The sequence below is a fragment of the Centropristis striata genome, chromosome 17, assembly GCF_030273125.1.
Source record: "Centropristis striata isolate RG_2023a ecotype Rhode Island chromosome 17, C.striata_1.0, whole genome shotgun sequence".
NCBI classification, from domain to species: Eukaryota; Metazoa; Chordata; class Actinopteri; order Perciformes; family Serranidae; genus Centropristis; species Centropristis striata.
Window position 1 is genome coordinate 19053568 of NC_081533.1, and position 14180 is coordinate 19067747.

Here is a 14180-nt window from a genome sequence, read left to right on the forward strand (position 1 = left end):
TGAAGAGTTTGAATAAATACCAGTATAAAGGTGTTTACACAGAGCGGCGTGATGAATAGATGATACCAGCAGCGTTTGCAAATGCAACTGTTGTTGAATAAAAGGTTCAAAGAGGTTTGTGCGCCAGACAATTTTTCAAAGAAAAATTATGGATTCAACATAATTTTCTATTTTATTGAGTGTCTTAAAAGTTTGTAAAAAAAAAAAAAAAGTTTTATTTAAAAAAAATCAATCTTGTTACTGAAAAAAGATGCTTTTTTGCAGCATAATATTTGCATTCTGTGTGAAAATACTTGTGAAAAAAAAAAAATATATATATATATATAGTCCTGTGAAAAAATTAGGACACCCATTAAATATTCAGTTCTTTATTAAGAAGTGTTCACATATGGGTGTCTAATCTTGTTTTAATTCATCCTTGAATAAGAAAATGATTTCATTGCAGGTAAACAACAAAAATGAATCTTGTTTTACTCATTAAACAAAAGATATCAACAAAAATGCGTATTTAAACTGAGGAAAAAGTTGGGACCCCCTACCCTCTAATAGCTACTCCTACCCCCTTTGGCTGAAATAACTTCAGTGAGACGCTGCTTGTAGCCGTCTCCAACATCGGTCTGAGGAAAGTTTGGCCCACTCCTCAAGATGTTTGAGGGGTTTCTTGCATGTACAACCCGTATCAAGTCACCCCACAGCATCTCAGTGGGATTAAGATCTGGGCTTTGACTCAGCCATTCTTAGCTTTCAGCCAGTCCCTGGTGGATTTACTGGTATGTTTTGGGTTGATGTCATGTTGCAGGGTCCAGGTCCGCTTCAGCTTTAATTTTTTCTTACAGCTGGTCTCACATGCTCCTCCAACACCCTCTGATACAGGGCTGCGGGCCAGGTCCTGCTGCAGCAAAGCATCCATGAACCAAGACACTTCCACCTCCATGCTCCACAGCTGGTATGAGGTTCTTAACCTGGGATGCTCTATATGGTTTACACCAAACATGTCCTCTATACCAGTGGTTCCCAACCTTTTTCTTGATGTCCAAATAATTACGTTTTAGATAAATCTGTCCAAAGAACATTTTCCAGAAGTCCTGGTCTTTGTCTTTCATAGGGTGTCCTATTTTTTCACATGACTGTATATTGACCTGTAAATTAATCACACTAAAAAAAGGCCTTAAAGCTTTATACTTTAGAAAAAAAATCAGGAAAATGTGTGTGTTTGTGACATCAACGGCGCAATCAAAATGAATGTGTGGCTAGCTACATAAAGCATTTACTTATATAATTATCATGATACATCGACTGATAAAAAAGAATAAAAAGAACCATTCCTTTTTTTTTTACCATCCAGTTTAAGGGCTTCATATTTGAGGAGAATAACTGCATCATGACATTTTGACAGCACTGAGAAGCTGCCTTTTCTTTTTTTACCCACAAAGAAATCCACCAGCTCAATTTCCTCTTCCTTTCTCTCACACTTGTCATTGGATAACGCTTCCCCCACCATCCCAGGAGGCCATCAAAACATGATGTGGGATCCTATAAAGTGGTTTGTGTACCAGGGGAGCTGGAGACCTCTCACTGCCCTCTATAAGAATAGCCCACCCAACCCAGGGGCTGGCTACTCCTGAGACAGAGGCCACAGCCAATTTAGTTTCTCTCTTCGCTGTCTCCACTCTCTTCTGTCTGCTCACTCACACCAGGCGGCACACACCAGCTTCTCACACGACACACACTCGTCCACGCCTGGAGGGGTTACACAGGGTGTCAGAGTGGAGTAAAGTGGGGATAAAGTGCCTGTGTGCCTGTGTGCATGCGTGCGGGCAAGGGGACATCTTCATCTGGGTGCTTGCATGCATACGCCCAACTGGCAACACTTTGTAATGGTGTTACTCCTTTTGACAAGTCCATTAAAGAGGTGTTTCTGTCCCCTTTCACTCATTCTCTCCCAGCTGCATGCTAGACAAATGTCCTTGATGAAATGTGTCTGTATTTATACGACACTGAACCTTTAAACAACAGTCAACCCTTTATCAGGCGAAGAACTATATTTGGTAACTTCAGTGGATATCAAAATGGAGTCGAGTTGCAAATTTACGAGATTAAAGTGGCAAATCTACAAGAAAAAAAGTTGCAGATTTATGAGATTTAAAGTGGTGTATCTGCAAGAAAAAAGTTTTTTTTTTTCCCCCACTTCTTTCTTGTGAATCTGTGACTTTTTTTCCACACAGATATGCCACTTTAAATCTCGTAAATCTGCAACTTTTTTTGCGAAGATTTGCCACTTTAAATCTCTTAAATCTGCAACTTTTTTTCTTGTAGATTTGCCACTTTAATCTAGTAAATTTGCAACTTTTTTCTCGAAATATTTTTATTTTGGATATATCTGCTGAAGTTACCAAATACGGTTCTTCGCCCGATAAAGGGTTAAATCAAAAATCATATTCTCCACTTACTTTGACATCAAGGTCTGTACTTTGTTTTTATTTCACTATAAACTGTGTAGCTTGGCACACTGTGGTAAAACATTGACCACTGCTTACTGTAACAGGGAACCATGCTGTGCTATCATATACCACTGTTACACACAGTATGCATATTTACAGTGGGTCCATTATCTATTTAATGCTCTACTTCCTAAAGATTTTGACCTTTGCCCACATAAAATAAAGCAATGGCTTCTTGTGACCCTTTGTCACAAGTTTATGCAATATGTTTTGGAATTCAACCAATGACTGATTTCCATTCATTTCTTTTAAGTTCCTTATCTAACTCCTTTGTTTTGGTTTATGGTTAACAGCAGAGTGTATAAAAGAAGTGGATGTAGCCTCTTGGTTCTGAAAAGCCTTAAATCTGCATTCTTTCTAATGGCCAGCAGGGGGCGACTCCAGTGGCTGCAAAAAGAAGTTAAATTGTAAAAATATCTATGAGAAAATGACCCTACTTGTCACTTGATCCTTCACCTCAGTAAACATTTTCCTAAAGAGTTTATGATCTCAATTACTAGTTTAATTATTCTTCAATACAGCAGCATGTTCATTTTGTTAATTATATTCCTATTTAGAGTAAAATAGATGATAAATCAGGGTAGAATTTAGGGGGTGGCTACCTTGTTACCGCAGAGATCCATTAATCTGGATGGGGGCGTACCAATCCATATCCATGTTGTCCCTGTTTTTCCTCTGACCTTTGACCCTTTTACAGTGGTTTTTCAGTTCATAAAAAATACATTTCGGTCACTTAAAAATGTCTTGTTCAGTGTTCAGTTGTACTAAAGTAAAGTGACCCACCGGATGAAAACTGTTGATTTAATAACATCAATGATTGCTGCATTCCACGAGGCACTGGTATTGTGCAGGCTAGCTCACTGGGTTAGCTTACTAGGACACCTAATGGAACAGAGCCATCGTTAATGTTAACAGCTAACCTGTGCTTCTCCTACTGTGACAAATCAAAATATCCGCTGGGAAAAAGGTCATTTTTGGCTCCAGAAAAACAAGATGGCCAAAATGCCAAATTTGAGGCTTCAAAACATAAGTCCACTAACCAATGACTGACCTCACACTGGCGAGATCAACTTCTTTACAGTCTTATTTTAGTTTTTCACGTGAACCATATTGGTTTGGTGAGTTAGCATGCTAGCATTTAGCTAACTGCCGAAAAACAACAAACAGATTTTTGAAGGCATTTGGACAAAAACCAAAGTAGAAGAAGCTGAAAGTATTCCCCGATGGTGACACTACATGAAGAGTTTATTCCGCGGAGAACATGAATATACTAAATTTACCGGTAACGCTTTATAATAAGGTCCTTAATAACCATTAATTAACAAGTAATAAGGCATTGTTCTCGCTTTAGATCCGGTAGTTGCAAAAAGCATAGTTAACTTATAGTTAACATAGACAACATAGATGAGCAATAAAGTATATTTTAATATCAATAAGCAAACAAAATAACATTAATAAAGGCATGGCTAAGACATAATGGGTGGGTCATGGGTGTTTGTAATGCCATTATTAACACTTATATAAGCTTATAAACACACAATAATGTTAATAAGCATCTTGTAAGGACTTACAAGGGCCTTATTACTTGTTAATTAATGGTTATTACAAGGACCTTAATATAAAGCGTTACCAATTTACCTTGTAAATACATCTGTACATCTAAATTACAAAGGAGAAAGTGACCTGAGTGCACAGTCTGCTCACTTTTCTTACTGCAGTGTGTCCATCGTTGTCATTCTTGTGATCACAGTAACACTTCCAGATTCACACGGCTGGTAAAAGTCACATCTGAGCATGTGCAGTGGCATGAATCCTGAATAATTCCATGTCTCGAGGCATTTGAAAAGGCTCAGATACAATATCCAGTATGACTAACTGGTGACTCATCATTCAGCAGCCTGCATATGTCTGCAAAGGTCTGCACAGTCATTGTCTAAACAGTGATTGGCCAAAAGGGGGCTGTGTCTTCTTGGAAAGATTGCCCAACCAAAAGCCCCGACACTCCCCACAGCGCTGCTGGTGTCTTTTGTGATCGTTACTCTTTCAGATAAGCTGACGACTTCAGAGTGACTCAGTGAATTTGATTTCACAGCGGGGGAGAGGAGGGCCAGGAGTGCTTTCTTCCTCTACTGTCCTTCGTCCTCACTCTCAGTCTTTTCTCTGTCCACCTCTCACTATTTTCCCTCCTCCTCACTCATCCACAGCTTCCATCTCCCTTGGGTGGGCCCCTGCTCCCTCAGTCTCACAGCAATCAAAACACTGAAGGCTAACTCTCCCACTACTTTCCTGTTTCTCACTGATTTCATGTTGCTTCAGTCTCCTCTTTGATTCCAGTTAAGTACATAGAGATATTATTTTAATCATTTGAGTTGAGATCCAATTATGTAGGTGTGTGTATGTGTGTGTGTGTGTGTGTGTGTGTGTGTGTGTGTGTGTGTCTGCCTGTGCAAACAGGGTGTGTGTCATAGGATAACTTGACTGAGTATGACATCATAGAACAGCCGAGGCCCTTTCTATCAGGAAATAAAGAGCTCCACAGCGCCACCCAATGCTTTTAAAACCACATTACAGGATGCCTGTACAGTACATGAGCCTGTCCCCATAATCAGTGCTGGGAGTAATCAGATACTAAGTATCAGTACTACAGTAGTAGTGAAAGTTACATTCAAATAAATTACTTAAAAGAAGTACACTGCAAAAAAAGAAAAGTTCAAGGCAACAAACTTCGATAAAATTTTAAGTTGGACAATTAAACTAAATATTTTAAGTTTTGTTTTGAGTTTGCTCAACTCTGAATTCAGATTTTTGTCAACTCAACTGTAAGTTGTACTAACTTATAATTTTACATTGTAATAACTTTTAATCCTTACTTCTGCTAACTTCTACAATGTGCTGAATTGGCACGATTGTAATGCCGCTATGAAATGTCAGCTAATATTGCGACCACAATTTTGAGTTAGCATTGAAGGTAAAAAGTGTAATACATTTTGTGCCAAAATGTAGTGAAATAGCACAAAATGGAAATACACACGAGTGTGGTACCTGAATACATTTACCTGCCCATGATTCATAAAAAAAAATGTTTAAAAAAAATAAAAATAAAATAAAATATATATATATATATATATATATATATATATATATATATATATATATATATATATATATATATTTAGAAGTGTTGTTGGTCAAATTTTGAGAAAAATCTGAGAAAAAAAGCAATATTTATTTGTTGTAAAATGTGTTTTTAATATGCTAAAAAGTTTAGCATGCTGTTTTTAGTTGCCTTTATTTATACACTGAATGTACTGTATCCATGTGGATTGTGCAAAAATGGTGTGAATTGGTGTCTTGCCAAACCACATCTGGTACTGACTGAAAGACTGGACACAGTGTTATTAATAGAATTGCTAATTTAGTAATGGAAAGCATGAACGTCACTTTGGACTGCAGATGCAAGCACAAAGAAATGACGCCCAACAACCATTTCTGCCTGCACTAAGATCTGCAGGCTCACAGCATCTGAGGGGTCTCAGAGGACTTCAGTCCCTGCGGTGGATTCAGGGGCAAAGTGGTGTTCAAAGCAGCCCCGCCTCTGCCAGATTAGCCTCGTGTGCAGCGGGTTTCTAGCACCATGAAAGAAGGTGCCACTCAGGGCTCAGTGGGGGAGCTGCCATCGATTGATGCCAAACGTCATCTGGGCCTGTCCAGGTTTAGATGGCTGACTGCAGGGATCATAATGCCTTCACTTTGTTAGTTATCAGTTGTGCTTGGATGAGATTTTCTGGTCTGTTTCAAATTTTGTAATGGCTTTTTATAAATCCAGCAAAAACATACACAGTCTGAGCTAGGTAGTGATTCAATATTGTCATTCATCATCTTAGACTGGAATCATTTTGTGATGATCATACATTTTTGAAGGTTGTGACTGTGTTTAAAGACATTTTTCTGATGTTGTGCATTACACTGGAACCAGTTCTCAATTGTCTTATATATATTGATAATGGGGATTTTATAATTTACTTAATTTAGTGTAAACAACACCGCCATTACCGCTATGTGACTATGTCTCGGTACAGCACTTATACCATATCAGTGTGTACCCAAAATCAACTGATTTTGCTGTGATTTATTTGCAATAAATGGATCAAAAGTATGCAAAAAAAAAAATAACTACATCATGATGCAGATGTGTAAAAAGTCTGAATGAATTATTTGTCAGGTCTGCATGCAACATGACGAGCAAAAAACTTTTTAAACGTTTGTTTTCTGAGTGGAGTTCAGGATGATCAGAGCTATGCTAACTGCTGCTAAAAGAGCAGTGTGTACCCCAAATTTTGCTGTGACTTAATTGAAATAAATGGATCAAAAGTATGCCAAAAATAACTACAACATGATGCAGATGTGTAAAAGGTCTAAACTGATTATTTGTCAGGTCTGTCTGCAACATGACAAGCAAACAACTTTTAAAATGCTTGTTTTCTGAGTGGAGTTCTGAACATCAGAGCAATGCCAGATCTGCACTCTACTACTATACCATGAGCATTTTATTGCTGACTTCTGCATTTTTTCTCTTTCTAGCAGAAATGGGATTCATAATATTTCCCAACCCCGTGAAAGATATTTGTACATCCCTGATTAACTCTACAATAAACGCTTAACAGTAGTTCTCAACCTTTTTGAGTCGCGACCCCCAATTTAACATGCATGTTGTCCGCGACCCCCGCTCACTGAACAGAATCGCACACGCACAGTTCAGATCATATAAACTCAGTTGATACAACGAATTTTGGACAAATAATGAGGCAGACAACAACAAAAACAAAACATCTCTCTGTCTGTGCATTTATATATTTTTTTATAATTTATTGTTACTTTTAACAAAATGACCAAAAAATTACATAAAATTAAGCAAAAAAGGACTCAAATTGACCAAAAAATGACCACAAAAAGACACAAAATGGCCAAAAGAGACACAAAATGACCAAAAAAAATACACAAAATGACCAAAAAAGGACACAAAATGACCAAAAAAAGACACGAAACGGACCAACAAAGAAACAAAATGACAAAAAAGACACAAAATGACCAAAAAAAGACACGAAACGGACCAACAAAGAAACAAAATGACAAAAAAGAAACAAAATTACCAAAAAAGACACAAAAAGACTAAAAAAAACAAACACAAAATGACAAAAAAAGACATTAAATGACCAAAGACTAAAACACATTAACACATGAACACTTTAACACAGTGGAGACAGAGCTGACTTCCAGAAATCATCTCGCGACCCCAATTGGGGTCGGGACCCCCAGGTTGAGAATAGCTGGTCTAAACCACTGAGTAGCACTCAGTTAAACCAGTTATTAATCCAACCCTGGTCTCTCGGCATGTTTAACCAGCAGCTGTGTCTTTATTTAGTTATTATTTATGTATTTATTGTCCTAAAACTTTGTGGTGCAAATCCAAAAATTGTTATAAACCATTTTGAATTAAAAAATATATATTTCCATTCTGTGAAATAGACTTAGACTTTCTTTATTGTCATTGCACAAAAAAACACAACAGTGAATCTGGCAACGAAATATCGTTGCTTGGCTTTCGCAGTGCACAGAACACAGAACTGGTGAGCAGAACCTGTTAATAAATACATACTGTGGACTGTCACAATAAATATATCTATCTATCTATCCATCCATCTATCTATCTATCTATCTATCTATCTATCTATCTATCTATCTATCTATCTATCTATCTATCTATCTATCTATCTATCTATATATAGATAGATAGATAGATAGATAGATAGATAGATAGATAGATAGATATATATATATATATATATATATATATATATATATATATATATATAGTATTTCCATTCTTTGAAATATCTAAAAGTAGGAACATGTCGCCCTCTTGTGGCTAAAGCGGCTCAGTGCATATGTAGACTCATTTCTTTTTTTCTCTCCTCATTCCAAAGCAAAAACATTTACTTCAGGAGTGTTTTCACAGTGAATGAACTCAATTCAATAACTCCACCATGTGACGAATCCTCATTTCGCTGGTGCGTCTTTGTGTTTATCTGCGGAGAGGAGAGCACATGACTGCACCAGACCCGCTGTCACATGTGAGCAGCTGCAGAGAGTCATGCTCTGTAGCACCAGAGACATTCAGACACTGAAACGCTGAGGTAATGTGACATTTCCTCACAATCCTTCATCATCAACACAGCGGATTATGAATTTATGTTATGCTCATAAAATGTAATCTCCATGATCTTTGAGCTCGTGATGACTTGATAACAGCTCACCCAATTGGCCTGAAAATGTGTCGACTTTTGGAGCAACAGTTAGACAATAATTTATTCATTGCACAAACATTGTTTTAACATGCTCTGGTTAATGTTTAGAATACACGTGTGTTACTTAACTTCTTCTTCTACCTCTATTTAAAGGTTTCTCCCAAATTCACCAAAGGTTATCATTAGATAATGCCTCTTCATGAGCACATTAAAACAATAATAATAATAATAATAATACAACAAATACTTTCCTTAATGTAAGTAATCAACTAGAAAAGTTTCATGGCGATATATATTAGTTAAAAAACGTTTCTCTATTTACCTGTAGTGTGTTTGAGTGAATTTTACGACATATATCTGTTTTCTCAAAAAAAAAATGTTTTTTCTCAAACTGAGCCAGAAGTCTCAATTTTAGTAGCATTTACAAACCAAACTTTACAGTTTTATTCTTATTTATATTCCGAAGGGTTTTTACTGAGGGCTTGATTTTTAAAATAATAAAAACATATTTTAAAAATACAATAATATGATAAAAATTAAATCAGAAATATGTTTGATAATTTAAAAAAAATGGCAAAAATGTATTTGGCTGTTTTTTTCTGATTGATGGAGTGGTTAAAAAAAAGAGTTAACTCCCTCCATAAAGTCTTAGTGTCTTTTGATTCTAATATCAACAAAGTTAAATAAGAATTTTGAATCTGGCAATATCCAACATTCAGATTTCTCTTCCTGGAATTTATGCAAATTGGCACTTTTTAAAATGCCTAATATGCATATGTAAGCATTACATTTTATTAAACCTGTTATCCCAAAAATAGTTGTCTTAATCAACATAATCAACTGGAATTTCTCATGGTATCACCTGTAGTTGCCTTAAAAATAACACCAATATTAGACTTGAGTAACATGAAAATTGCTTTATTGTTACAAACTGTATAACATATAAGAACCATTAGTGCAAATTGACTATTATACTGTATGTCATGTTGTGTGGGGTCATAATTGTGCTGCTTTGCATTACGATGAGTCCAGTGTGGGACTAAATGCTGTTATTTTGATGCATTTAACAGTAAAGTAAAGTTTAAGGCTGTGCTCTCTACTGTTGGAGATATTTAAAGGGTGCATTCTCCAAAATAACAACCAAACAGTGGCTTGCTTGCCTCTAGTTGTGTCTAGACAAGCTGATATTTGTTGCCCAGATTTTTTAGATAGTCATGTCTAAGATTTCTGCCTCAATAATACCATGGAGGTGGAAGCATTCCCATTAACATCGCTCACAGAGTTAAAAATTACATTTAACCCTTTATCAGGCAAAGAACTATATTTGGTAACTTCAGGTAATATTTCAAGAAAAAAGTTGCAAATTTACGAGAAAAAAGGGGGAAAATAGCTACTTTTTTCTCCCAGATTCACTACTTTAACCCTTAATAGGGCACTCATTGAAATACTTGCAAATTTCAACCCTAGAGAATATTGGAGGATATTACATACAGCTAGAATGTGTAAAAAAAACCCCATACAAAATAATATTTTGAGAAAAAAGGTTTACGAGATTAAAGTGGCAAATCTACGAGAAATAAATGCATAGATTTATGAGATTTAAAGTGGTAAATCTGTGAGAAAAAAAGTTGTTTTTTCCCACTTTTCTCTTGTAAATCTGCTACTTTTTTCGAGCAGATTTGCCACTTTAAATCTCTTAAATCTGCAACTTTTTTTCTTGTAGATTTGCCACTTTAATCTAGTAAATTTGTAATTTTTTTCTCAAAAGAATACCTGAAGTTACCAAATATAGTTCTTTGCCTGATAAAGGGTTAAAACAATTCAACAGTCACTTGTATTTCCAGAAACAATGCTCCTGTTACATTGGAACCATAACCATAAACCATAATCCATGAACAGCTTTCAAACTGTTGACAGTATGTTCCTGGAGTATCATGAGTCACTTGGACTTTGTTTCCAAAAAGACAAATTGCAGTCAAACCTTTTTAAATTGTATTTTTCAATGCTGGGAGAAACCAAAACAAAATTCCATCTTCCACTTCAGTAGTCAGGTAGCAATATCAATCTTTGAAACAAACTGTCTGCATGGCTGGATACCACCAGAGTGTGTGGCCATTTCTGGGATACTGGTTGTTAAGTTCCTGTCTAAGGCACATTGGACTGACATGGTGATAGATGTTCTCCCTTTTTCTCTTCCTATTGGCTTCTTGTGTTGTTTTCCCATTATAATGTCCTTTAGGTGTCACCCTACTACACCAAGAACTTATTTTCCAGGACATTTTTATACTGATAATTTACCTGTGCAATGCAACTATTCAAACTCTGGAAAATGTCAACATTTTTGAGGTATATGATGTCCACTTTTAATTGTTAGAAGAAAAAAAAACAGATCTACATTGTGTCATCTATATAAAAATAAAATATGAACTTCAGACTCCAGGTTACTGCTTCTTGAAAGTCCTCTTAGCATCCACTCCCTCGTAGTTATAACTCTGTACGGATAAAAAAAAATCTATTATGGAAACATTTATGGAAACAAATAAAAGTATTGCATATTATTGATAGAATCTGACCTGTACGAGCTCTCCTCCCACCAGAGCTCTGCTGGTGGTCAGGACCTTGTTGTTGTCTTTTCTGGTGAATTTTCCTTTCAGCATGTCACCCTCCATCACCCACGTACCCTGGTGAAAAAATTACCAATTATTATGAGTGTCATTGGCAATATTTGCTTATTTTTAATGAGATTTTCCAACTACATACCAAGGTATAAAGTAGTCTAAGTGTATGAGAAATAAAGTTTAAGCATATTTAGCATATGCTTTTAAAAAGTGTACTTCAAAATATATATTTATAAGTTGAACTGCAGTGTACTTAAATTAAATAAACTAATTCTGCAATACTAAAGTGGCGGTTTAATGTACTGTAAAATTGTGTATTTTATTGTAAATCTGTGCTTTCAACTTACACTTATTAAAGTTATTAAACACTTATAGTAAACTTATTAAAAACTTATAGTTGGAATACAAACACTTACTTTTAAGGAAAATATACTAAAGGTATACTAACTAACGTTTCACTTAATTAGAAGAATTAGAAGTGCAAACAGTATAGCCACAAAAAATTCACTTTGATATTAGTTAATTTTAAGCTGTACTTCAGTGTATTTTTAAAGTATGCCAAATTACAATACTTGGTGGTAATTTAGCATACTTTATTAAAGTGCACCCTAATTTCACTTCACCGTGTATGAGTGTATATATATATACACAAGTGTGTATATATATATATATATATATATATATATATATATATATATATATATGATTGTTACACTATGAGCATGCTTTATTCAAGCCTACATTATATACACTTATTGGAAGTGTTAAGTATTCTTACAGAAAAGTGTACTTTCATATAAGGTCTGTGTATCTTGAAATAGTATATAAATATGCAAACACTTGGTTATTTCGTATACTTATGAAAAGCAAGTGTACTTTAATTTCACTTTGAGAGAAGTATTTTAGTGTACTCCCAAAAAAGGCACATTAATGGAAGCGTATTTAAAGCTGTTTCCCAGTGAATTTAAAAAAAGTTTTTAAAAGTATGCTAAGTTGCAAAAGGATGCTTTGAATGCTTTAAATAAAAAGTCAATTTCACACGTTGTCACACTGAAAACATCCACTGCAGAGTCATTACTTACTGGAACTTTTCCCCTAGCACTAGTTGGCTTGTTCAATCATAACCCTTTATCAGGCAAAGAACTATATTTGGTAATTTCAGGTAATATTTCGAGAAAAAAGTTGCAAATTTACTAGATTAAAGTGGCAAATCTACAAGAAAAAAAGTCGCAGATTTAAGAGACTTAAAGTGGCAAATCTGTGCGAAAAACGTTGCAGATTTACGAGAAAAAAGTGGGGAAAAAGCAACTTTTTTTCTCCCAGATTCACCACTTTAAATCTCATAAATCTAAGCATTTTTTTCTCGTAGATTTGCCACTTTAATCTCGTAAACTTTTTCTCAAAATATTATTTTGTATGTTTTTTTTGTACACATTCTGGCTGTATGTAATATCCTCCAATATTCTCTAGGGTTGAAATTTGGAATTTGCAAGTATTTCAATGAGTGTCCTATTAAGGGTTAAAGTGGTGAATCTGGGAGAAAAAAGTTGCTTTTTTCCCGCTTTTTTCTCACTTTTTTCTCGTAAATCAGTGACTTTTTTCGCACAGATTCACCACTTTAAATCTCTTAAATCTGCAACTTTTTTTCTTGTAGATTTGCCACTTTAATCTAGTAAATTTGCAACTTTTTGAAGTTACCAAATACAGTTCTTTGCCCGATAAAGGGTTAAACAAGTCGTATTTTCCTAAAGCAAACCAATCCTTGTTGCATTAAACTGGTGAGAGTTTAATAATGTTTTAACCACTTGGGGGCTCTCACTGTAACTTCGGTGCCGTCGGCCAGGCTGTAGTCGAACGGGACGCCCAGCGTGAAGTCGATGTCTTTCGTGCGGAAGGTGCTGGACTCTTTGATGTGAAACTTGTCTCCGCTCTGCTCGATGGTAACCTGCAGGTTGTCGTGCTCTGCCAGCTTTCTCTTCACGATATTAACACCTTAAACCAAAAAAAAAAAAAAAGGTTTGTTTCCATTATGGCATGAAAGGAGATTATTTATTGAAAGTCAGTTTCTGAGTGACAACTTGTACTTGCACTCAGACTTTGCCTCTCTTACACTGTGTCCCATCTTTATTTAGCTCCTGCTATTATTATTATGAGCAGCTCCATAAACACCTGCAGCTTATCAACACCTCACTGCACTGAACTCACACAGCAATGTCTCACTATATGGAAACACATGACACTGTTGCATACATTCCTCTCATAAACGACCATCAGAAGGCCAGACACAGCAGAAAAATGACTTCAGTAAGCCATTCAGTGTGACCTACACACACACACACACACACACACACACACACACACTCACCCATTTCCGTCATGAACTTGTCATAGTTATCGTTGCGGTCGACCTTCCAGGTTCCGTTGAACGTCATGGCTGCAGGCTCGCTGTGGGTTGAAGGCAGCTGGTGATGAAGCACTTAGAGACCGTGGGATTGTGAATGCCCACTGGCCTTCATTTATATACCCGCCCTCCCTCGTCCCTATCAGCCCCATCCCCTCCCTGAGCTGGCATGGAAGACGCTCTTCTTTATCTCACTGATTATCTGTCTGCTGATGTGGCCATTTAAAGACTGTGTCAAATGTAGGGTGATTGCTGCACGACCTCGAGGACACGCTAATAAATAACTGGAGGGCAGCTTCTCTCACTGAGTCTGGCACAGTTAAACACTGTCGCTCTGTTCTGCAGGACAGGAAAA

General features: G+C 36.2%; 1 protein-coding gene across 1 annotated transcript; it reads right to left on the bottom strand.

Annotated features, from left to right (window-relative positions):
* Positions 1-9175: 9175 nt before the first annotated feature.
* Positions 9176-13961, bottom strand: LOC131990217 (fatty acid-binding protein, intestinal-like). Its single transcript, XM_059355624.1, has 4 exons — positions 13790-13961; positions 13244-13416; positions 11380-11487; positions 9176-11298 (listed from the first exon to the last, which is right to left on the bottom strand). Exons 1-4 carry the CDS (start codon positions 13854-13856, stop codon positions 11248-11250), a joined length of 399 nt encoding a protein of 132 aa, XP_059211607.1. The 5' UTR covers positions 13857-13961; the 3' UTR covers positions 9176-11247.
* Between the last annotated feature and the right edge of the window lie 219 nt (positions 13962-14180).

Excerpts from the sequence above, each read along its gene's own strand:
- LOC131990217 (XM_059355624.1), bottom strand. The coding sequence starts at position 13,856 with ATGACGTTCAACGGAACCTGGAAGGTCGACCGCAACGATAACTATGAC. Across the intron at positions 13,417-13,789 it reads CAAGTTCATGACGGAAATGG|GTGTTAATATCGTGAAGAGA; the intron begins GTGAGTGTGTGT and ends TTTTGGTTTAAG. Across the intron at positions 11,488-13,243 it reads CCGACGGCACCGAAGTTACA|GGTACGTGGGTGATGGAGGG; the intron begins GTGAGAGCCCCC and ends TTTTTTCACCAG.